Raw genomic sequence first — 26,547 nt, 5'->3', positions numbered from 1 at the left:
CCAACAATGGTGAGAATGGAGATCATGACCTGAGGTGAGGTCAGATGCTTAACCAACTGAGCCAACAAGGTGCCTCTGATTTTTTTTTTAACAAAAAATTAAAAAAAAATTTTTTTTACATTTATTTATTTTTGAGAAACAGAGTGAGACAAAGCGTGAGCGGGGGAGGAGCAGAGAGAGTTGGAGACACAGAATGTGAAGCAGCCTCCAGGCTCTGAGCAAGCGGTCAGCACAGAGCCTGATGTGGGGCTCCAACCCACAAACTGTGAGATCATGACCTGAGCCGAAGTTGGAGGCTCAACCGACTGAGCCACCCAGGTGTCCCATAACAAAAAATTTTTTTAACGTCTATTTATTTTCGAGAGACAGAGCATGAGCGGGGGAGCAGCAGAGAGAGAGGGCGACAGAATCCGAAGCAGGCTCTAGGCTCTGAGCTGTCAGCACAAAGCCAGTGGTGGGGCTTGAACCCAGGAACTGTGAAATCATGACCTGAGCCAGTCAGGTGCCCCTACAAGTTCTGATTTTATAAAATGTGTCTAGAATCCTTACTTCCCAGGAAAGGGGAAGGAGAGACAAGAAGGAGTAGCTGGAAAGTCAGGTTCTAGGGAAAGGGAAGAGGGTAGGTTAGGGACTCCACTCTGGTGTCCCACGCCTAGCCAGTTCCCTCCTGGGGTCCTCCCGCCTCCTGAACACTCAGGTGGTTGTACCATCCCTTAGGATCTAGGCACCACAGATTCTGAGTGGTTTGACCTCTGGGTATGGGGGGCTAGAGTAAGCACAGGTAGACCCTGGTGTTGACTCTGAATCTCTGGATTGGAGGGAGCACTCCTGAGCCTGGAGCCGTTCCTGGGTTCTGGGAACCATGGTGTTGCACCTTCCCCACCCCCAAAGGAACTGGGGCCTGGCTGATGAAGGGCGGCTGTGCCCGCAATAAGCTGGTCTATTTCGTGCCTTCGATGAGAAGCAGGGGTTGGGAAGCGACCTGGGTGCGCGCGCCCATCCCTCCTGCAGTACTCGCGCGCCCCTTTCTTTGTTCACACGTTCCAAGGACGCGTCATAGGCGGGACACCCAACAGTGTGCGCTTTGCCTGGCCCCTTTGGCAGCTAACGGAAACCTGAGCCACTGACTCCATTTGAAGGACCCGACCTTGCAGAAGTGCTCCTCATGGGCAGTTACCTGAGCCGGCCCCGCCCTCGGCCGCTGTCCCCTTCTCTGGTAGGCGGGGACCCGCCCGAGACGCTTGAGAGCCTCGGGCCCGCACACCCAGCCCGCAGTGTTCCTCCGACTTGCCGAGTTCACTCGGCGGCCCCGACCCTGGACCTAACTCGCAGGCCGTCATGCGAGAATCTTGTGGCTTCACCCCGTCGTCGTCGGTACCGTCGGCGGTTTGCCATAGTCCATCTGCGGCAGTATCCAATCCAGCAGGCCCGGTGTTTATTTCTGGGGGTCTTTTCCTCAGTGCCCCACACCCGCCATCCGAAGCCTGTGCTGTCTGCCTACAGGTCCAAGATGTTCTGCACTTCAGTGATCCTGAAGATGGCATCTGCTAAGGGCAAGCTGACGCTGCGTTTGGCTCTGAAGGAGACAGTCCTCTGTATGTGGTCTTCGCTGTCTAGTCACCTCCCAAATCCTTGTGTAAGGGAGACCTTGATGAGGGCCCTCGAAGAGAATGGTCAAGCGAAAGCCAAAGAAGAGAAAGACCTGACCTCCCTGGTTGAGAGCAGGGAAGAGCTGGCAAAGCCTGGAGAAGGGTACCCAGTCCCCAAGAGGCAGGATGATCTGAGAGGGGATGCCGAGTGCAGTGGGAGCATGCAGTCAGCATTTAGGCGCCTGATGGTCAATGGAGTCCTCTCTTCCTTTGTGCCCAGGCCGGGGCCTCTGAAGAGAGACTTCTGTTCTACCAGCTTAGAAGACAGCCTGATTAGGAAATCCCACACCTGCTTTTTGAGCTCATGCAGCAAACGCAATGCCATCACCAGTTCTTACAGCTCCACTCGAGGGTTCCCACCGCTGCCGAGGAGCTTCCCAGGCACAGCTGGGATCCGAAGCCCAGCCTCATACCAGCCCCAAGTGGCCGCAAAGAAAGCCAGTGAGGAAAGCTATCATTCTAGCTCTTCAGCCTCAGTAGAACCACAAAGGAAGATCAAGCATGAAAATGTTGCAGATGCACCTTCTGGGCAGAAGCAAAGTTTGAGGGATCGCTCACCTCTACCTGACAGCTCCAGGCCCCGGAAGCGCAAGATTCCTCTGCTGTTGTCCTCTAGGCGACATGACCCACTGATCCTGCTCCCACCACCCCAGGTGGGTTATCGAGTCACTGCTGAAGACCTTGACTTAGAGAAGAGAGCTGCGATCCAGTGGATCAACAAGGCCTTGGAAGGGTAAGACTGAGGCCATCTCCAACTGTAGCGCCCCTCAGCTTTCCTGTTTGTCCATACCCGCCTGTGGCAGGCACTCCCTCCTCCAGCTCCCAGCACTAATTCACAGCAGAAGACTTCTGGCAGATGCAGAACTCCCCAGGCCCAGTGGCCTTCCCATAGTTGGATGGAGGGGCACCTCCATGGGCTGTTTTTCTTGGTTCTCTCTAAACCTTTGCCTTACTTGGCTTGGCTATAAGAAAGGGGTCCTCCTTTCCCTGGTCCACCAGGGTTTATTCCCCAGTACTTTGTGCAGGGCCTCACTGGTTCTTTGGAGGAGCATTGTAGGAAACCATCAAAGTTCTGCTATGCCCAGGGCACTGTGCCTGTGGGCCAACTACCCCCATCAGGTAGCTGTCTCCATAGAGACAATGTTTCATTCCCATTGTCTTTCTGCCTGATGTGTCCCTAGAAATTGGGTGGCTGGAGCTTGTTAGGCCGGCCCACCCAGTGATCCCTGCAACCGAAGAACAAGATTTGGACCAGTTTTTCTCTAGGCAGGAGCAGGCAAGACAGCCTTCAGTCTTTCTCTTTCTACATATGAACACTTGGTACCACATAAACATTCAATAAATGAACAAAGTTGTATATGTCACACACATATATAGTCATATATGTTTATATGTTATATATGTTTTATATAGTCATATATAATATATATGTATATAATATGTATTATGTGTATTGTTAGATGTATTATATATATTACATAATTTACTATCTGTAATGTACATAATGTATATGTAATGCATATGTATAATATGTATATTTAACATGCTACATATGTATAATGTATAATATATAATTATTATACATAATAGAATATACAATATAAAATATATGCATACATTATATACATATGTAATATATGTATATATAGGTGATATATATAATAGGTGATATATATAATAATTCTTGTACATATAAAATGTATATAATATGTGTAATATATACAAAATATACAATATGTATCATATAATAATATATATCGAATACATATGTGATTTTTTGTTATGCCAAATGTTCCATGTCTTTTCTCTTTGAACATAATGGAGGAAAAATTGACTCGTACAAGTAGCTGGTCTTAACTGTGTCAGGTTTTCTGTGGCTCAGCTGATGGGAAAGCAGCACCACTTTATGCCTCTAGACACTGACTCCTGATTTTTGTATTTGAGACCATGAGGTGGCAACCCGTGCACCAGCCTTTTCCCTCTTTTGTGTCTCACAGGCTCACCCGACATCACTCTGGGCTTGATCATGCCTACTGTATGTTATGAAATGGCTGTGACAACTTAGTCTTTTTAAAAATTTTTAAATTGGATGCAACTGTAGACTTACAGGACAGTTACAAAGTTACAGAGAATCCCCATCTAGTCTTCACTGAGCTTCTCCTAATGTTAATATCTTACAGAACAATGGTTGAAACCAGGAAACTGACACTGATATGATGCTATTAGCTAAACTTCAGACTTTAATTGGATTTTCCTAGTTTTTCTAGTAAAGTTTTCTTTCTGTCCCAGTATCAGTCCAGAATCTCAAATTTGATTTAGTTGTCATGTCTCCTGAGTCTCCTCCCAACTGACCATCTCTCTGTCTTAATATCATGTGTAACCTTGATATGTCTGAAGAGTACTGGTTAGGTATTTTGTAGAATTTCCCTCAGTCTGGATTTCTCTTTTTTCTCATAAGAACATTGAGGTTAGGATTTTGAAGAAAAATCTTAGGTGATGTACCCTTCTCAGCACGTCACCTCAAGGGTACATAATATCCATATATCTTACTATGGGAAATATTAGCCTTGATCACCTGGTTAAGGTGATGTATACCAGAGTTCTCCATTGGATAATTATTTTTCCCTGTGTCATAAATATTTGAGGGGGGAAATCATACTTTGATGCTACAAAAAAATTCTGTTTATCCTTGAACTTTGCATCATCAGTGGATCTTGACTACAGCAATTATTATTGTGCTGTTTTATAAAAATTTTTTAATGTTTTTTTATTATTTATTTTTGAGGGAGAGACAGAGTGTGAGCAGGGAAGGGGCAGAGAGAGAGGGGGAGACACAGAATCTGAAGCAGGTTCCAGGCTCATACCTGTCAGCATGCGGGGCTTGAACCCACCAACCATGAGATCGTGACCTGAGCTGAAGTCAGACACTTAACCGACTGAGCCACCCAGGTGCCCCCAAAACACTTCTTGTAAGAATCACTTGGTTCAGATCCTTTCAGCTTCCTTTAAGTGAGGTTATGTGATTCATTTGTATCACACTTAGATTCATTTCTCACAGTCTGCATTCCATTTCAGGTTCCCCTAACAGTCTAACAATCTAGTTGATTTTAATTTGCAAACAGTGAATCTCACTCTTTTTGGTGTACAGTTTGGTTATGTTTTGTTGAGTACTTTTGTGTCTGAGTATTCTGTGTTTGAGTATCCATGAGAGATATTGGTCTGAAATTTTATTTTCTTGTGCTCTTTTTGTCTGGCTTTGATATCAGAGTAATATTGCTCACATAGAATGAGCTGGAAGGGTTCCCTCCTATATATCTGGAAGAATTTGTAGAAGGATTGGTATAATTTCTTCTTGAAATGTTTGGGAGGATTTACCAATGGAGCCATCTGGGCCTGGGTTTCTATGGGAAGATTTAAAAATTACTAATTCAATATCTTGCTGTAGGCCTACTAAGGTTTTCTAATTCTTCTTGAATCAGTTTCAGTAACTGGTGTCTTTCTGGGAATCTGCCCATTTCATGTAAGTTGTCTAATGTGTTGGCATAAAATTGTCCATTGTATTTCCTTATAATCTTAATATTTGTAAGGTAGAAAATGATACCCTCTCTTCAATTTCTAATTTTCTTAGTGACTTTACTCTGTATCTCCACCTAAATGTCTCCCATTCTCATTCTTGCTTTCTTTTTGGTCAGTGTGTCTAAACGTTGTTAATTGTGTTGATTTTTTGTGGTTTTTATTGCTGTTTTCTATTTTTGTTGTTAATTTAGGTTCTAATCTTTATTATTTAATTCTTTCTGCTTCCTTTGGGTTTAGTTTGCTCTTCTCTTAGAAGTTTCTTAAGGTGGAAGATTAGGGATTTGAGACCTTTCTCTTCTGTAATTTAGGCATTTTAAGCTATAAATTTGCCTTTTTAATAGCATTAGAATAATGTTGAAACTATGTTTGGATGACATTCAGTTCAATATATGTTCTAATTTCTATTATGATTTTTTTCTTTTACCCTAAGTTTAGAAGTATGTTCTTTAATTTCCAAATATTTGGGGATTTTTGCACATTTCTTTCTGGTTTTGATTTATAATTTTATTCCACTGTGATCTTAAACCTACATTTAATGATTTCAATCCTTTTAAATTTGTTGGGGCATTTTTTATGGCCAACCATATGCTCTATTTTGGAAAATGTTCCATAGGTACTTAAAAAAACGTATATTCTACTGTTTGGGGGCAGAGTGTTCAATCAATGTCAAGTTGAGTTGTTGGATAGTGTTGTCCAAAACTTAAAAATAAGTCTTTTAGGGGAGCCTGGGTGGCTCAGTTGGTTGAGTGTCTGACTTCAGCTCATGGTTCGTGAGTTCGAGCCCCGTGTCGTCTCTGTGCTGACAGCTCAGAACCTGGAGTCTCTGTGCTGACAGCTCAGAGCCTGGAGCCTGCTTCCAATTCTGTCTCCCTCTCTGTCCCTCTGTCCCTCTCCCCCTCACGCTCTGTCTCTATCTCTCAAAAATAAATAAACGTTAAAAAATTTTAAAAAATGTCTTTTTATTCTTGCTGTTTTCCTGTCTAATTTTTCTATCAGCTATTGAAAATGGAGGCTTAAAATACTCAACTATAATTGTCTTATTGTCTGTTTTACATTTCAATTCTGTAAGTTTTGGCTGTGTGGATGTTGGAGCTCTGTTGTTAGCTGCACAGAAGTTTTAAATTGTGACAGCTTCCTGATTATTGATCATTTTATCATTATGAAATGTCCCTCTTTCTCTTTTGTAATATTTTTAGACTTAAAGTTAGCTTTGCCAAATATTGTTACAGTTAATCCAGCTCTTATGGATACTGTTTACGATTAATATATTTTTCCATTCTTTTAATTTGAATTTGTTTTTATACTTGAATCCAAGCTGTATCTCTTATAGCCCAGCATATAATGGGTCTTGCTATTTAAAATCCAGTCTCTGTTCTTTTATTTGTACTTTTTAATCTATTCACATTTATTGTAATTATTGCCAAGGTTGGGTTTACTTTTTACATTTTGCTACTTATTTTCTATTTGTCTCACGTGTGGTTTTTGTTTTTTGTTTTTTGCTTCTCTGTTGCTCCTTTACTACCTTTGTGCTAAATAGATTTTTTTAGTGTATAATTTTAATCTCCTCTCTTCCCCCTTTATTTTTACTATTTTTGAGTTATTTTCATAGTGGTTTCTCTAAGAATTACAATATGCATCTTAAATTTTCAAATATCTACCTCCTTACATGCAGATGACAAATAAATACATGAAAAGATATTTAACATCATTAGCTGGTAGGCAAATGCAAATTAAAACCACAATGAGCTATTACTACATGCCTATGAGAATGGCTAAAATAAGTAGTGATGATATCAAGTGCTGGTGAAGATGCTAGGTCATTCATACATTGATAGTCAAAATGCAAAATGATACAGCCACTCTAGAAAACAGTTTGGCAGTTCCTTTGAAAACCAAAAGTGGACTTACCATTTGTCTGAGTTGTACTCATGGCCATTTATCACAAAGAAATGAAAACTTATTTCCATGAGAAAACATGTTCACCAATGTTTATAGCAGCCTTATACCTGATATCTCAAAACTGTAAACTACCCAAAAGTCCTTCAATGGGTGAATGGTTAAACAACTATGTACATCATTCTATGAAATACTATTCAGCAATAAAAATAAACGAGGAACACCTGGGTGGCTCAGTCAGTTAAGTGTCTCCCCTTTCTCTCCGCCCCTCCCTGATCACTCTGTCTCTCAAAAATAAATAAATGTTAAAAAAAATGAACTATTGATATACGCAATTTAGATGGATCTCAAGAGAATTATGATGAGTGAATAAAGTCAGTCTCCAAAGGTTACACAGCATATGATTCCATTTATGTAACATTCTTGAAATAATAAAAGTATGGAAATAGAGAATAGATTAGTAGTTGACAAAGGTTAGGCATGGGGTGGATATATATGGCTATGAAGAGATGTCACAAGGAAGGCTTTTGGTGATAGATTAGTTCTGCATATTGATTGTGGTGGTTACACAAATCTGCATAGACATTGTAATTGAATTGCATAGAAATACACACACATAAACACATGTAAAATAATGAAAAATGAGTAAACTTTGTAGATTGTACCAATGTAATTTTTCTTGTTTTTATGTTGTTCTATAGTTATACAGGTATTGTGATTGGGGGAAATTGACTAAAGGGTACATACAAACTCCCTGTACCTTCCCCCAAATTTGCTGGCAAACATAAAATTATATCAAAATAAAATGTAAAGGAAGTATATCTCAGATTAATATGAATTAATTGATTAATACTAATTTATTTCCAGTAAATAACGTAAACTTTGCTCCAACATAGATATATTATTTTTCCTCTCTGAGAGACTATTGCATCTTTATATGTTATAAGCCCAGGTTGATTATTATTTTGTAAACTTATGCCTTTTAAATCAGTTTCTTCATGATAAGAGCTAAGATGATGGAGTAGTAGGAGGACCCTATGCTTACCTTGTCCCTCAAACACAGCTAAATGAGTATCAAATCATTCTGAACACCCAACAAATAGATCTGAGGACTGAGAGAGCAGACTGCACAATTAGTGGGAGAGAAGAGACTACATCATGGAAGATAGGAGGTGCAGAGATGTGATTTGAGGAACAAAAGGATCTCAGGTGCTGCAGAGGAGAGGGAGCCCTGATCACAGAGGAGAGAGAGCAGCACAAAGGAGATTGCACAAAGAAAACACTTCCCCAAGGCTATTTACTGGGAAAAGGAGAGGGACTGATTATTTGAGTTTTTACAACTAGCAGAGCTCAAAGACTGGAGTTCTAGAGGTCCACACCCTGGCTGGTGTTGAATCTGGCAGGCACTACAGTGGATCCAGTGGATAAGGCAGGGAGAGGGCTGGGAGCAGATGGTGTGATCTGAGAATCCCTCAGATCCTCGCTGAAAATAAATGATATAGAAGATAATAATAATAATAATAATAATAATAATAATAATAATAATAAAACAAGTAGAACAGATCAATGAGACTAGGAGCTGGTTCCTTGACTTAATAAAATTGGTAACCCCAGCTTTATCAAAAAGAAAAGAGAAAGGACCCAAATAATAAAACCATTAATGAGAGAGGAGAAATCATAACCAACAGAAATACAATTATAAGAGAATATTATGAAAAATTCTATGTCATCAAATTGGGCAATCTGGAAGAAGTGGATAAATTCCTAGGAACATATAAACCACCAAAACTGAAACAGAAAGAAACAAAATTTAAACAGACTGATAACCAGCAAAGAAATTGAATCAGAAATCAAAAATCTCCTAACAAAAAAAATTACAGGGCCGAATGGCTTCCTAGGGGACTTCTATGAAACATTAAAAAAAAGAGTTAAAATGTATTCTTCTGAAACTGTTCTAAAAAATAGAAATGGCAGGAAAACTTCCAAACTCATTCTACAAGGCCATAATTACCTTGATTCCAAAACCAAAGACCCCACTAAAAAAGAGAATTATAGGCCAATATTCATGATGAACACGGATGCAAAAACTCATAACAAGTTACTACACATTAAATCCAACAGTACATTAAAGGAATCATTCACCACAATCAACTGAGACTTATTCCTTGGCTGTAAGTTTGGTTCAATATTCACAAATCAATCAATGTGATATACCACATTAATAAATGAAAGGATAAGAACCATATGATCCTCTCAATAGATGCAAACATATGTCAAAAAGCATTTGACAAAATACAGCATCCATTCTTGATAAAACCCTCAACAAAGGGATGTTAAAGGGGACTCTGAGTATAAAGGAAAGGCCATGAGTAAGAATTAGAAAAATAAGAAGTATAAAAGGAGTAAAAATAAGGATATCAGTCAAGGGACTCACAAAATAAAAGGACATAAACTATGACACCATATACCTAAAACGTGGGAAGAAGAGTAAAGAATGGGTTCAAACTTAAGTGACCATCAACTTAAGATAGACTGCTGTGTGCAGAAGATGTTATACACACTTAATGGTAACCACAAATCAAAAACCAGTAGTAGATATGCAAAAAATGAAGAGAAAGTCATCCAGGTATGTCACTAAAGACAGCAAACTTATGGTGAGAGAAGACAGCATGGAAAGAAAGGAACAGAGAAAATCCACAAAAAGAAACACAAAACAAATAACAAGATGGCAGTAAGTACATACCTATTATAATTGTTTTTAATGTAAATGTACTAAATGCTCCAATCAAGAGACATAGGGTGATAGACTGGATAAAAAAAAAAAAAAAAGAGCCATCTATATGTTGCCTACAAGAGACTCATGTAAGACCCTAACAACACATGCATATTGAAAGTGAAGGGATGCAGAAGCATTTATCATGCAAATGGATGTGAAAAGAAAAGCAGGGGTAGCAATACTTATATGAGAAAAAATTGACTTTAAAACAAAGACAGTAACAAGAGATAAAGACGGACACTATATAATCATTAAGGAGACAATCCAAAGAGAAGGCATAACAATTGTAAGTATGTATGCACCCAACATGTCAGCACCCAAACACATAAAATGGTTAATGACAAATATAAGGGAACTAACTGATAGTAACACAATAATAGTAGGGGATACCCCACTTACATTGATGGACAGATCATTCAGACAGAAAATCAACCAAGAAATGGTGGCTTTGAATGACACAGTAGACCATACAGATTTAATAGATATATTCAGAGCATTTCATCCTATAACAGCACAATACACATTCTTTTCACCAGCACACAAAACATTCTCCAGAATAGATGACATATTAGTCACAAAACAAGTCTCAACAATTTCAAAAAGATCAAATTATACCATGCATCTTTTCTGACCACAATGCAATGAAATTAGAAATCAACCACAAAAAAAATTTTGGAAAGAGCACAAATATTTGGAGTCATTTTAAATAACATGCTACTAAACAATGAATAGTTCAGTGAAGAGATGAAAGAGGAAATCAAAAAATACATGCAGACAAATGAAAATGAAAACATAGTAGTCCAAAACCCCTGGGATACAGCAAAAGTGGTTCTAAGAGGGAAATTAATAGCAATACAGGCCTGCCTCAAGAAGCAAGACAAATGTGAAATAAAAAATCTAAACTTACACCTAATGGAACTATAAAAAGAACAACAAACAAAGCCTAAAGCCAGCAAAAGGGAAATCATAAAGATTAGAGCATAAATAATCAATGAAACCAACAGCTTGTTCTCTGAAAAGATCAACAAAATTAATAGCTTCTACCCAGACTCATCAAAAGAGAAAGGGAAGGAGGGAGGGAGGCAGAGTGAGAGAGAGAGAGAGAGAGAGGACTCAAATAAAAAAACCCAGAAATTAAAGAGGAGAAATAACAACCAACACCACAGAAATACAAAGGATTTTAAGAAAATTTTATGAAAAAATATATGCCAACAAACTGGACAACCTAGAAGAAATAGATAAATTTGTAGAAAGAAATAAACTACCAGAACTGAGTCAGGAAGAAATAGAAAATCTGATTAGACAGATTACCAGCAAGATAATCTTTTCCAAAATATAGAAGAGAAAAGATCACTTCCAAATTCATTCTATGAGGCCAACATTACCCTGATTCCAAAACCAGATAAAGATACTACACAAAAAGAGAACCACAGGCCAATATCTCTAATGAACATAAATGTAAAAATCCTCAAAATTATATTAAACTGAACCCAACAATATATTTTTAAAAATTCACCATGATCAAGTGGGATTTATTTCTGGGATGCTAGTGTGTTTTAATATTTTCAAATCAATCAATGTAATACATCACATTAATAAGAGAAAGGACAAAACCATACGATCACTTCCTTAACTGCAGAAAAAGCATTTGAAAAAGCATAAGATACACTCATGACAAAACCCTCAACAAAGTATTTAGAGGCAACATACCTCAACATAATAAAGGCCTTTTATGAAAAACCCATAGCTAACACCATAGACAAAGGTGAAAAATTGAGAGCTTTTCCTCCACGGTCAGGAACAAGATGGGGCTGTCCACTCTCACCAGTTATCCAGCGTAGTACTTAGAAGTCCTAACCACAGCAATCAGACAAGAGAAAGGAATAAAAGGTGTCCAAATTGGTAAGGATGAAGTAAAACTTTCACTATTTGCAGATGACCTGATACTATATATACAGAAAACTCCAAAATCTACTAGAACTGATAAATGAATTAATCAAGGTCACAGGATACAAAATTAATGTACAGAAATCCACTGCATTTCTATATGCCAATAATGAAGCAGCAGAAGAGAAATTAAGAAAGCAATCCCATTTACAGTAGCACTAAAAGTAATAAGATACTTAGGAATAAATTTAACCAAAGGGGTGAAATTGAAATTGAAGATGACACAAAGAAATGGAAAGTAATTCCATGCTCATGAATTGGAAGAATGAATATTATTAAAATGTCTATACTACCCAAAGCAATCTACACATTTAATGCAACCCCTATCAAAATACAAATGGGATTTTTCACAGAACTAGAACAAACAATCCTAAAACTTGTATGGAACCACAAAAGACCCCAAATACCAAAGCAATCTTTGAAAAAAAAGAAAAAGAAAAAAGAAAACAGGAAGCATCACAATTCCACACTTCAAGTTATATTACAAAGCTACAGTAATCAAGACAGTATGGTACTGGCACAAAAATAGAAACATAGATCAATGGAACAGAATAGTAAGCCCAGAAATAAACCTGTAATTATATGGTCAATTAATCTTCAACAAAGGAGACAAGACTATTCAATGGGAAAAAGACATTCTCTTTAACAAAATGTGTTTGGAAAACTGGACAGCTACATCCAAAAGAATGAAATTGGACCACTTTTTTTTTTACATCATACACAAAAATAAACTCAGAATAGATTCAGAATTTAAATGTGAGACGAGAAATCATAAAGATCCCAGATGAGAGCACAGGCAGTAATTTCTCTGACATCAGCCATAGTGACATCTTTCTAGATAAATCTCTTGAAGCAAAGGAAATAAAAGCAAAAATAAAATATTGGTATTACATCAAAATAAAGAAGTTTCTGCCCAGCAAAGGAAACAACAAAACTAAAAGACAACCTATGGAATTGGAGAAGATATTTGCAATATAAGAGATATTCACTGAAAAGGAAAAAATAAAACTCCATTTCCAAATGGCATGATGGTCTGTATAGAAAATCCCAGGAAAATCTACAAAATAAATCCTCCTGAAGCAAATTATTGAGCTTGACCTGCTCTCAGGATACAAGATCAATACACAAAAATGAATTTCATTTCTATATACTAATGGTGAATAGGTAGAAACTAAAATCAAAGCCACGATAACACACTTACAATTTCTTTAGAGAAAACGAAATACTGAGGTATAAATCAAACAAGATATGCACAGGATCTGTGAGATAAAAATAAAAAATGCAAATGGAAGAAATAAAAGATGATCTAAATTCTTGGAGAGACCTACCACATGAAAGGACCAAAAATCTCAACATAATAAAGATGTCAAATCTCTCTGAATTCATTTATAGGGTTTTTTTTTGCTTGCTTATTTGTTTGTTTGTTGGGTTTTTAAATGTTTTTAAGTTTTAATTCCAATGTAGTTAACATACAATGTTACATTTGTTTCAGGTGTACAGTATAGCGATTCAACAATTCTATATACTACTCAGTGCTCATCAAGGTGTATACTCTTAATCCCCTTTACCAATTTCATCCATCTCCCCACCCACTTCCCCTCTACTAACCATCTCTTCTCTATAGTTTGTTGATTTTATTTTTTTCAGAAAAGTGGGGTTTTGCTTAATTTTCTCTATTTTCCTGTTTCAATTTCATTGGCTGCTGCTTTTGTCTTTAATAATTCTTTCCTTCTGCTTTCTTGGTATTTATTTTTATTTTTTTCTAATTTCTGGAGGTAGGAACTTAGATTATTGAGTTCTATTGAGTTCTGTTTTTTTTTAATGTTTGTTTGTTTTTAAGAGAGAGAGAGAGAGAGACAGAGAGACAGAGTGTGAGCAGGGGAGGGTCAGAGAGAGAGGGAGACACAGAATCCAAAGCAGGCTCCAGGCTGTGAGCTGTCAACACAGAGCCCGATGTGGGGCTCAAACCCATGAATGGTGAGATTATGACCTGAGCCAAAGTCAAACGCCCAACTGACTGAGCCACCCAGGTACTTAGTGAATTCTGTTTTCTAAAGTAAGCATTTGTTGCTATAAGTGCCTCTCTCAGCACTGCTTTGGCTACATCCCACAAATTGTGATAAGTTGTGCTTTCATTTACATTCAATACATAATATATATATTTTTCCTGTGGGACTTTCTCTTTGACTCATGAATTATTTAGAAGTATGTCATCTAATTTCCAAATATTTGAAGATTTTTTTGTTCACTTTCTGTAATTTATTTCTAGCTTTATGCTAGTATGGTCAGAGAACCTTCTCTATGATTTCTACTCTTTTAAATTTGTTAAGGTTTATTTTATGGTCCTCCTTAAGTGTTATCTTGATAATTGTTCTATGGATGTCAGAAAAGAATGTGTATTTTACTATTTTTGGAGTATTTTACAAACGTCCATCAAGTTCTTTTTCTTTATATCATTGCTGAATTCTTCTATTTTGCTGATTTTCTGTTTAATTTTATCAATTGATAAATGAGGACTGAAACCCCCAACTATACTTGTGAATTTGTCTATTCTTTTGGTGCTTTCAGTTTTTTGCTTCATGTAGTTTGTTTTTTTTAAAAAAAAAATTTAAATGTTTATTTATTTTGAGAGAGTGACAGAGTGTGAGTGGGGGAGGGTCAGAGAGAGAGGGAGACACAGAATTCGAAGTAGGCTCCAGGCTCTGAGCTGTCAGCACAGAATCTGATGCAGGGCTTGAACTCAACCTGAGCCCAAGTCAGATGCTTAACCGACTGAGCCACCCAGGCGCCCCATGCTTCATGTGTTTTGAAGCTTTATTGTTTGGTACATACACCTTTAGGATTGCTGTATCTTCTTGGTGGATAGGTCCGTTTGTTGTTACGTAATGTCCCTATTTATCCCTACTTACTTTCTTTGCACCAAAGTCTACTTTATCTGATGTTAATATATCCCTTTCTGATTAAAAAAATAATGTTTGCATGCTTTGTCCTTTTCCTTTCCAGCATAGGTATGTCATTATGTTTGAGGTGAGTTTTTGCAGGCAAACTACGTTTAGGTCTGCCAAACTCTGTCTTTCAATTTGTGTATTCAGACCATAGACATTTAAAGTAATTATTGGTATATTCGGGCATGGTTCTGTCCTTTTATTATTTGTTGTCTGTTTCCTATATTTCTCGTTCTTCTGCTACTTTTTCCTTCTATCCTGTAAGTTAGCTGAACATTTTTAGAGTTCCATTTTGACTGATTTATAGTGTTCTCCAGCATATTACTTTTTGTGTAGTTTTCATAGTAGTTGTTCTAGTTATAATCATACATATATGTAATCACAGCCTACTGGTGTTGATGTCTTATCACTTCAAGTGAAATGTAGAAACTTTACCTACCTTTACCCTTCCACTTTAAAAAATATAATTATTTCCACTATATACTTTAAGTACCACATCACATGGTGTTATAACTTTTGCTTCAACCATAAAATATGATTAAAGAAACTCATGAACTGAAGGATTGTGTATTATATTTACTTCCAGTTTTATCATTTTCTTTCTATTTGGAGATCTTCCTTTAGCTGGTATTTAAGACTAGGTCTGTTAGCAATAAATTCTCTTAGTTTTCCTTGTCTTAGGATATCATTATTTCTTATTCACTCTTGAAGGAAGGACATGGGATTCAAAATTGACAGTTCTCTGCTTTCAACGCCTGAAAGATGTGTCTTTTCTTTTTAGCCTCCATTGTTTTAGATGAGAAATCTGTTGTCGTTCAAATGGGTGCTCTCTTCAATGCAATATCTTGCTTCTTTCTGGCTGTTTTAAAGTTGTTTCCCTTTTTGGGGCACCTGGGGGGCTTAGCCAGTTTAGCATCCGACTAGATTTCTGTTCAGGTCATGATCTCGAAGTGGTGAAATCAAGCCCTGCATCAAGCCCCAAGTTGGACTGTGAGCATGGAGCCTGCTTAGGATTCTCTCTCTCTCTCTCTCTCTCTCTCTCTCTCTCTCCCCCTCCCTCCCTCCATACCTCCCTCCCTCTCTCTCTCTCAGCCCCTCCCCTGCTCATGCTCACTCTCTCTCAAAATAAATAAACATTAAAAGAACAAATAAAATTGTTTCCTTGTTAGTTTTCAGAAGTTTAGTTTTGCTGTGTCTCGGCATGGATTTTTCTTTTCTTGTTATCCTTTTTGGGAATTGTTCAGCTTCTTGAATCTGTAGAATTATGTCTTTTGCCAAATTTGGGACTTTCAGCCATTATTTCTTCCAATACATGTTTATTTCCACACGTTGTCCTCTCCTTCTTCTGGGGCTCTGATAGTATAAATTCTATGAATGGTAGACCTCCTTTTTATTTAGTCCTTTAAGTTCCCGAGGATCTTTCACCCACTCTTCCCCCCTTTTTTGGTCTACTGTGTTCTCTTTACTCAGATTGGGTAAATTCTACTCACTTGTTTTCATTGATTCTGTCCTCTGTCATCTTCACTTACTATTGAGTCTATCTAGCAAGTTTTTAAACGTTAGTTATTTTATTTCAGTTGTATAATTTCCACTTAAGGTTTTGGAGAAGTTAAAATGGCAGAATAGTGGGGGTTATGCTGAGCTTGCCTTGTCCTTCCAACACAGCTAGATCATCATCAAATTATTTTTAACAACTAGGAAATCAATCGAAGGATTAAGAAAATAATCTGTACAATTGGAGTGGGAGAACATGGCAGATGTGAGGTTCAGAGCTATTAATTGAGGGAGAGGAAAGTCTCAGTACCACAGCGGGAAGGGAAACATTTTCACGGAGAATGGTCAGGAAGAGAGGGAGAGAGTGGTGGGGAAGGAATGACTTGTAGGATTCACACAAGACTCCATGGTGTGTGGATCCCCTGGGTCGCACTAAGAGATATTGCTTCCTTTCCCGGTGTATATTTGGAAGAGGGCTTTTGTTTGTTTTTGGTTTTGTCTCTTCAAGGACAACAGTCCTGTTGGGAGCCATTGAGTGGCCATTCAATAGCAGGGAATTGCTATGGTAGCACCTGCAGATGGTAGACATACTGGTTGCAGCTTTTTGCTGTTCACTGCAGTAGACTCCAGCCACTTGGCTTGCCTTGTGTGACTGCTTTTCTGGAACAGAGGCACACAGAGACTGCAAATAACCTGATCACAGCTTTTCACTGTGTGCCACAATATATTCCAGCCACTGTGAGCGTGCCATGTGACTACTTTTCTGGGACAGGCCAGTGAAGGGCAGAGGAAGAGAGCAGGTCTGCTCTCCAGGCCTGGCCCTTTAAGACTTGGGGTTTTGAATCACAGTCACCAGCCAGAGATAAAACACAGGAGAACTGTGGTGCTGGGTGTGCCAACTGCCAGGTACAGACAGGTTAAGGACAGGGATTTGACAAAAGCCTAGGACGCTTTTCTGTTAGGGCCACCTGAACAGAGGTGAGTTCCCCTCCTATGGGATTAAAGGGTGATGTGATGCCATCTTCCATCTACTCCCCAATCCCAGCAACATCAGGCTTCAGAGGGAAGCACAGCGCCATCTAGTGGAGGCTGAAGTCTTTAACATCAAGTCCCACCCCCTGCATCCTGGAAGTGTTTCCATGACACACGTCAGCCTGAGAGTCAGTGATGCAGGACCTTCCGGCAAAGACCAGCACAAACAACTCCCTTGCACCAAGTCTACAGATCGTAGTGTTGCAAAGTTTCGGCTCGAGGGAAAATATGATCTAACTTCAGTTTTACCGTTATTCTTTATTTTATTATTATTTTTCATTTATTTTCTTGTTTTTTAAATTCTTTTTATTATTATTATTTTTATTTATACATTTTATATATATACATATTCTTTTAATTTTATTGTTTCTTGTTTTTTATATTTTGTTATATATATGCATATATATATATATATATATATATATATATATATATTGAAGTTTATTTATTTTGAGACAAAGACAGAGTGTGAACAGGGGAGGGGCAGAGAAAGAGAGGGAGAGTGACAATCGCAAGCAGGCCCCGCACTGTCAGCATGGAGCTCGATGAGGGGCTCAAACTAAAAAACTGTGAGATCATGACCTGAGCTGAAACTAAGAGTAGGATGCTTAACCTACTTAACCACTCAGGCACCCCTATTTTATTTTCTTATATTTTATTTTATTTTATTTTTGGATCTAGATTTCTTTAGCAAGTAGACCAAAACACATACAGGATCTAGGCGGTTTTTTGTTTGCTTGTTTTTCTTTATTTTTTTTCTTCTTCTTTTCTTTTCTGGACAAAATAACAAGATGGAGAAATTCATCCCAAAAGAAAGAACAGTAGACTTCAAGTTGTGTTACAAAGCTGTAATCATCAAGACAGTATGGTACTGGCACAAGAACAGACACTCAGATCAATGGAACAGAATAGAGAACCCAGAAATGGACCCACAAATGTATGGCCAACTAATCTTTGACAAAGCAGGAAAGAATATCCAATGGAATAAAGACAGTCTCTTCAGCAACTGGTGCTGGGAAAACTGGACAGAAACCTGCAGAAAAATGAACCTGGACCACTTTCTTACACCATACACAAAAATAAACTCAAAATGGATGAAAGACCTCAATGTAAGACAGGAAGGCATCAAAATCCTCGAGGAGAAAGCAGGCAAAAACCTCTTTGACCTTGGCCGCAGCAACTTCTTAGTCAACACGTCTCCGGAAGCAAGGGAAACAAAAGCAAACATGAACTACTGGGACCTCATCAAAATAAAAAGCTTCTGCACAGCAAAGGAAACAATCAGCAAAATGAAAAGGCAACCAACAGAATGGGATAAGATATTTGCAAGCTACATATCAGATAAAGGATTAGTGTCCAAAATCTATAAAGAACTTATCAAACTCAACACCCAAAAAACAAATAATCCAGTGAAGAGATGGGCAAAAGACATGAATAGACACTTCTCCAAAGAAGACATCCAGATGGCCAATGGACACATGAAAAAATGCTCAACATCACTCATCATCAGGGAAATACAAATCAAAACCACAGTGAGATGCCACCTCACACCTGTCAGAATGGCTAACATTAACAACTCAGGCAACAACAGATGTTGGCGAGGATGCAGAGAGAGAGGATCTCTTTTGCACTGCTGGTGGGAATGCTAGCTGGTGCAGCCACTCTGGAAAACAGTATGGAGTTTCCTCAAAAAAATTAAAAATAGAACTACCCTATGGCCCAGCAATTACAGTACTAGGTATTTATCCAAGGGATACAGGTATGTTGTTTTGAAGGGGCACATGCACCCCAATGTTTATAGTAGCACTATCCACAATAGCCAAAGTATGGAAAGAGCCCAAATGCCCCTCAATGGATGAATGGATAAAGAAGATGTGGTATATATATACAATGGAGTATTACTCAGCAATCAAAAAGAATGAAATCTTGCCATTTACAACTACATGGATGGAACTGGAGGGTATTATGCTAAGAGAAATTAATCATTCAGAGAAAGACAAATATCATAAGACTTCACTCATATGAAGACTTTAAGATGCAGAACAGATAGACATAATGGAAGGGAAGCAAAAATAATATAAAAACGGAGGGGGACAAAGCGTAAGAGAACAAACTGAGGGTTACTGGAGACGTTGTGGGAGGGGGGATGGGCTAAATGGGTAAAGGACATTAAGGAATACACTTCTGAAATCATTGCTGCACTATATGCTAACTAACTTGGATGTAAATTTAAAAAATAAATTAAATAAAATGGTAAAAAAATTTAAAAAAAGAAAGAAAGAACAGGCAGTAGAACTCACAGCCAGGGATTTAATCAATACAGATATAAGTAAGATGTCTGAACTAGAATTTAAAACCATGATTACAAGGATACTAGCTGGGCTTTAAAAAAGCATAGAAGATGCTAGAGAGTCCCTTTCTGCAGAGATAGAAGAACTAAAATCTAGTCATGCTGAAGTTAAAAATGGTATAATTGAGATTCAATCTCCAATGGATGCCATGATGGCAAGGATGGATGAAGCAGAGTAATAAATCAGTGACACAGAAGATAAAATTATGGAAAATAATGAAGCTGAAAAGAGTGGGAAACAAGGCAAAAGACCCACAATACAAGACATAGAGAGAACCCAGTGACTTATTAAGAGGAAAACAATTATATCATAGGAGTCCCAGAAAATGAAGAGACACAAAAAGGGGCAGAAGGTGTATGTGAGCAAATTATAGCTGAAAACTTTCCTAATCTGGGGAGGACACAGACATCAAAATCCAGAAGCACAGACAACTCCCTTTAAGTTCAACAAAAGCTGACGATTACCAAGGAATATCATAGTCAAATTCACAAATACACAGACAAGGAAATAATCATGAAAACAAGGGGAAAAAAACCTTACCTACAAGGCAAGAGAGATCGGTTCACAGCAGATCTGTCTACAGAATCTTGGCAGGCCACAAGGGAATGGCAGGAAATATTCAACATGCTGAATGGGAAAAACATGCAGCCAAGAATTCTTTATCCAGCAGGGCTGTCATTCAGAATGGAAGGAGAGATAAAGAGTTTCCGAGACAAACAAAACTAAAGGAGTTCATGACCAGTAATCCAGCCCTGCGAGAAATTTTAAGTGAGACAGTGAGACTCTTTCAGTGGAGAAAAAACAAAACAAAACAAAAGACCAAAAGCAACAATGACTAGAAAGGACCAGAGAATATCACCAGAAACACCAGTTCTACAGACAACACAATGTTCATATTTTTCAATAATCACTCTGAGTGTAAATGGACTAAATGTTCCAATCAAAAGACATAAGGTATCAGAATGGGTTAAAAAAAACCAAAAACAGGATCCATTTATATGCTGCCTACAAGAGCCTCATTTTAGACCTAAAGACACCTGCAGATGGAAAGTGAGGGGATGGAGAACCATCTATCATGCTAATGGACATTAAAAGGAAAGCCAGAGTAGCCACATTTATAGCAGATAAACTAGATTTTAAAACAAAGACTGTATCAAGAGATGAAGAAGGGCATTATGTCATAATTAAGGGGTCTATCTATCAAGAAGATTTAAGAATTATAAATAATTATGCCTCTAACTTGAAAACACTCTAATATATAAATCATTAATAACAAACACAAAGAAACTTATTGACAGTAACACAATAATAATAGGGAACTTCAACACCTCATTCACAGCAATGGACAGATCATCCAAGCAGAAAGTCAACAAGGAAATAATGGCTTTGAGTAACACACTGGACCAGATGGACTTAATAAATATATTCAGAACATTTCATTCTAAAACAGCAGAATACACATTCTTCTTAAGTGCAAATGGAACATTCTCCATAATAGATCATATACTGGGTCACAAATCAGCACTCAACAAGTACAAAAAGATCAAGATCATCCATGCATATTTTCAGGTCACAACACTATGAAACTTGAAGTTAACTACGAGAAAAAATTTGGAAATCCCTCAAATACATGGAGGTTAAAGAACATCCTACTAAAGAATGAATGGGTTAACCAGAAAATTAAAGAATAAATAAATAAATGAATGGAAGCAAATGAAAATGAAAACACGACAGTCCAAACCCTTTGGGATGAGGCAAAGACAGTCCTAAGAGGAAAGTACATTGCAATTCAGGCTTATCTCAAGAAGCAAGAAAGGTCCCAAATATACAACCTAATCTTACACCTAAAGGAGCTAGAAAAGGAAAAGCAATAAAGCCTAAAGCCAGCAGAAGAGGGGAAATAATGAAGATTAGAGCAGAAATAAATGATATAGAAACAAACAAACAAAAAACCTCGAGTAGAACATATCAATGAAACTAAGAGCTAGTTCTTTGAAAGAATAGATAAAATTAATAAACCCTTAGCCAGATATATAAAAAAGAAAATAAAAAGGACACAAATAGATAAAATAATGAGTGAAAAAAGACAGATCACAACCAATACCACAGAAATACAAACAATTATAAGAGAATACTATGAAATATTATATGCTAACAAATTGGGCAATCTGGAAGAAATGTACAAATTCCTAGACACTCACAAACTATCAAAACTGAAACAGGAAGAAACAGAAAATTTGAACAGACCTATAACCAGCAAGTAAATTGAATCAGTAATCAAAAATCTGCCAACAAACAAGAGTCCTGGGCCAGATGGCTTCCCAGAGGCATTTCACCAGACATTTAAAGTAGAGTTAATACCTATTGTTCTCAAACTGTTCCAAAAGAAGAGAATGGAAGTAAACTTTCAAACTCATTCTATGAAACCAGCATTACCTTGATTCCAAAACCAGACAAAGATCCCACTAAAGTGCAGAGTTATGGGCCAATATCCCTAATGAACACGGATGTAAAAATTCTCAACAAGATGCTGGCCAATCAATTTCAACAGTATATTAAAAGAATTATTCACCACGATCAAGTGGGCTACAGGGCTGCTTCAATATTTATATATCAATCATGATACACCTCATTAATAAAAGAAAGGATAAGAATCCTATGGTCCTGACAATAGATACAGAAAAAACATTTGACAAAATACAGAATTCCTTCTTGATAAAAACCCTCAAGAAAGTATGGATAGATGGAACATACCTCAACATCATAAAAGCCATATATGAAAGATCCACATCTAATATAATCCTCAATGGGGAAAAACTGAAAGCCTTTTTCCCTATACTGAGGAATGAGACAAAGACATCCACTCTCATCATTACTATTAGCCTCAGTAATCAGAAAACAAAAAGAAATAAAAGGCATCCAAATCAACAGAGAAGAAGTAAAACTTTCACTATTTGCAGGAGACATGTACTCTACATGGAAAACCTGAAAGACTCCATCAAAAAATTTCTGGTACTGATACATGAATTCAGGAAAGTTGCAGGATATAAAATCAATGTACAGAAATTGGTGTATACCAATAATGAAGCAACAGAAAGAGAAATCAAGGTATTAATCCCATTTACAATTGCACCCAAAACTGTAAGACATCTAGAGAAAAACCTAACCAAAGATGTAAAAGATCTCTACACCTGAAAATTATAGAATGCTTGTGAAAGAAATTGAAGAAGACACAAAGAAATGGAAAAAGTTCCATGCTCATGGATTGGAAGAACAAACATTTTTAAAATGTCTAAACTACCCAAAGCAATCTACACATTTAATGCAATCCCTATCAAGATACCAACAGCATATTTTGCACAGCTAGAACAAACAATCCTAAAATTTGTATTTAACCACAAAAGACCCATATAGCCAAAATAGTCCTTAAAAAGAAAAAAACTGGAGGCATCATGATTCTGGAATTCAAGCTATACTAAAAAAACTCTAATGATGAAAACAGTATGGTATTGACCCCCAAACAGACACATTAATCAATGGAACAGAATAGAAAACCCAGAAATGGACCCAGAACTATATAGTCAACTAATCTTTGACAAAAGAGGAAAGACTCTCCAATGGAAAAAAGACCGTCTCTTCAACAAATGTTTCTGGGAAAATGGATGCCATGACATGCAGAAGAATGAATCTGGACCACTTTCTTACACCATACATAAAAATAAATTCAAAATGGATGAAAGACCTAAATGTAAGACAGGAAACCATCAAAATCCTAAAGGAGAATACAGGCAGCAACATGTTTGGCCTTGGCTGGAGCAACCTCTTACTAGACATGTCACCAAAGGCAAGGGAAACAAAAGTAAACATGAACTATTGGTATTTCATCAAAATAAAAAGCTCTGCACAGTGAAGGAAAAAATCAAAGGCAAACAAAAATCAAAAACAAAACTAAAAGGCAGCCTATGGAATGGGAGAAGATATTTGCAAATGACATATCTGATCAAGGGTTAGTATCCGTAATCTATGAAGAACTTATCAAACTCAAAACCAAACAACCCAGCTATGAAATGGGCAGAAGACATGGACAGTTTTCAAAAGAAGGCATCCAGATGGCTAACAGACACATGAAAAGATGCTCAACATCACTTCTTATCAGGGAAATACAAATCAAAACCATGATTAGATACCACCTCACACCTGTAAGAACGGCTAAAGTTAAAAACATAGAAACAACAGCTGTTGGCAAGGATGCAGAGAAACAGGAACCCTCTGGCGCTGTTGGTGGGAATGCAAACTGGTGCAGCCTTTCTGGAGAACTGTATGGAGGTTCCTCAAAACACCAAAAGTAGAACTGCCCTACAATTCAGCGATTGTACTAGTCAGAATTTACCCAAAGGATACAAAAATATGGATTTGAAGGGGGTACAGGCAACGTTTATGGCAGCATTACAAACAATAACCAAACTGTGGAGAGAGTCCTAATGTCCATTGACTGATGAATAAAGAGGAAGTGGGGTGTGTGTGTGTACACACACAATGGAATATTACTCAACTATCAAAAAGAATGAAATCTCGCCATTTGTAATTACATGGTTGGAGCTAGAACGTATTATGCTAAGCAAAATAAGTCCATCAGAGAAAGACAAATACCATATGTTTTCACTCATATGTAGAATTTAAGGAACAAAACAGATGAACATATGAGATGGTGGCAGGGAGGAAGAGAAGAGAAGGAAACAAACCACAAGAAACAAACCACAGACCAAACTGTGGGTTGATGGAGGGAAGTCGGTGGGGGATGGACTAGATGGGTTAGGGGTATTAAGGAGTGCACATGTTATGAGCACTGGCTGTTGTATGTAAGTAAGTGATGGATCACTAAATTCTACTCCTGAAACCAATATTGCACTGTATGTTAACTAAAATTTAAATTTAAAAAATTCTTCTTGGTTCTCCCCCCCCCATTTTTTTCTTTTAAAAATAACTTCTATTTTATTGCTTAAAATTTTAGTCTTTTTTTATTTGTTTCAAGAGAGAATTTGTAATTTATTATTGATGCATATTTATGATGACTGCTTTAAAATATTTAACATTCCATCATCTTACTCATTCTGGTTTTGGTGTCAGCAAACTCTTTTATTCAAATTGTGATTTCACTGGTTCTTGGTATGAGGAATGATTTTTCTGTTATATCCTCAATGTTTTGGTTACGTTGTTAAGAGACTCTTTATCCTATTTCAATATTCTATTTAGCAGGTAGTTTTGCTGTTTAAGTTTAGCCTGTATGTTCTGACCTATTTTTGTGAGCTTGACAGTTTAATTCCAGAGACTTGCAATGTTATTCTGTTCTGCTTTATTCTTAATTCTCCTTAATTCTGCTAGTACTCTCTGTGGGGACAGTGAGTGTTCACTGGGTTGCCTGGTATCCCTGAGCTACCTCCTGTTGAAGATAGGGTGTCAGTAGCCATTTCTTTGAGGTCTTCTTATGCCACTGTTAAAGGGCAAAGAGACAAAGGGCTTTGCTGCTGCTGCTGCTGCTGTTGTTGCTGTCATGGGCAGTTGGGGTTGTTTGCTGATGACTCAGTTGTAGAGTGAGGGTTGAATCTCTCCATGAAGTCTCTGTTGGGCTTCTCTATTCTTGTTCTTTGGCCAGAGACAGCAGGATTTTATTGTTGTTGTTGTTGTCGTTTTGTATATGCCCATTGGTGGTTCTAGGTTCTAGAACCCAGGTTCTTGGTTCTGGCACCAAGTCCTGGATATATGAGAAATTAACACACACAAGGAATTTGTCATATGTCATTCCTCCTGTTCCTAGTTAGTCCACTTTCATTTTTCCAGTCTTCAGAGTCTTTTTCATTGCTATCTGCATAATTTCTGAGGTGTTTTGTTCCATTAGAGGGGAGACACAGGGAACAGTAGTAAGTTTATACCATCTTGTTATGGTTCTGGTGTCTCTAACATTGCTTTTTGAGGAGAGGCTTTGCTGACCACCCCACTCTGCCACTGTGGAAGTCCCATACCCAAATCAGTTTAACTGTAAATTTGCTGACAAAAGTCTCATTTATTCCATATTTGTATCCTCCTCTGAAGGATCCTAACACAGTCCCAATACCCATCAACTGTTCCCATTAATTAAAAAATAACAATTTTTATACATGTGTGTTTTAAATGGGTAAAGATACTGATTACATTACATAATTATGCATTTCTGGGATCCTTTTTCCTGTATTCTAAGTCTGTTCTCTAGGCTCACTTTTGTTCTTTCTGATACTATTATTAAATAGTTCCTTTAAGTGAGGCTGTATGGGAGTAAGTTCTCTTATTTTATATCTATGACTTTTTTAGCCCTTACTTTTGAAAGATAATGTAGATACGTATAAGGTTTTTAGGTTGATACATAAATCCCCTTACCACCTTTATATTAGGGCATGGTTATGTGAAGACACTATAAGTTTTTAGTCTGTTGGCCAAGTACATTCCCATGGATAAGATTTTGTGTTCTTGTGTCAGGGTCAGTCATTCAAATGTGGACTCACATGTGTGTTGGGTAAGTTACTAATCCTCTGTTTACTTACAGATAAAATAAGGATAATCATAAGTGAGAGTTACAGAGTGCTTATATAAGTCCTCCTCTATGTCAAGTGCTTTGTGTCTAATACCCTTTTTTATTATTTATGTTGTTACTATTATTTTTTTCTCTTTTACAGATGATGGAGCTAATATCCAGAGCAAACTTGAGGACAGTGACATCATGACTCATCTGCATATGAGCTGACCCTCAAATCTGAGTACATATACTGTACTCTGTACTTGTAGTGCAATATTACATTCTATGTAGGGTCATTTTGATACTTAAATAAGATAATCATCTAAAGTGCTAA

General features: G+C 37.6%; 1 protein-coding gene across 2 annotated transcripts; it reads left to right on the top strand.

Moving 5' to 3' along the window:
• The first annotated feature begins 1,051 nt into the window (after positions 1-1,051).
• Positions 1,052-26,547, top strand: LOC122216059 (nuclear envelope pore membrane protein POM 121-like). 2 transcript variants are annotated; one of them, XM_042932293.1, is made up of 2 exons: positions 1,052-2,302; positions 26,374-26,547. In XM_042932293.1, the coding sequence occupies exons 1-2, from the start codon at positions 1,166-1,168 to the stop codon at positions 26,419-26,421; spliced, it is 1,185 nt and encodes a 394-aa protein (XP_042788227.1). In that variant the 5' UTR covers positions 1,052-1,165; the 3' UTR covers positions 26,422-26,547. The 2 variants fall into 2 exon arrangements, with proteins under 2 accessions (XP_042788227.1, XP_042788220.1); XM_042932286.1 differs by having other exon boundaries at positions 1,053-2,382.

This window comes from Panthera leo, chromosome A1 (assembly GCF_018350215.1).
Source record: "Panthera leo isolate Ple1 chromosome A1, P.leo_Ple1_pat1.1, whole genome shotgun sequence".
Classification (NCBI taxonomy): Eukaryota; Metazoa; Chordata; class Mammalia; order Carnivora; family Felidae; genus Panthera; species Panthera leo.
The sequence above is the reverse complement of the archived record's forward strand: the minus strand, read 5'-3'. Positions and strand labels throughout refer to the sequence as shown.

Excerpts from the sequence above, each read along its gene's own strand:
- LOC122216059 (XM_042932286.1), top strand. The coding sequence starts at position 1,166 with ATGGGCAGTTACCTGAGCCGGCCCCGCCCTCGGCCGCTGTCCCCTTCT.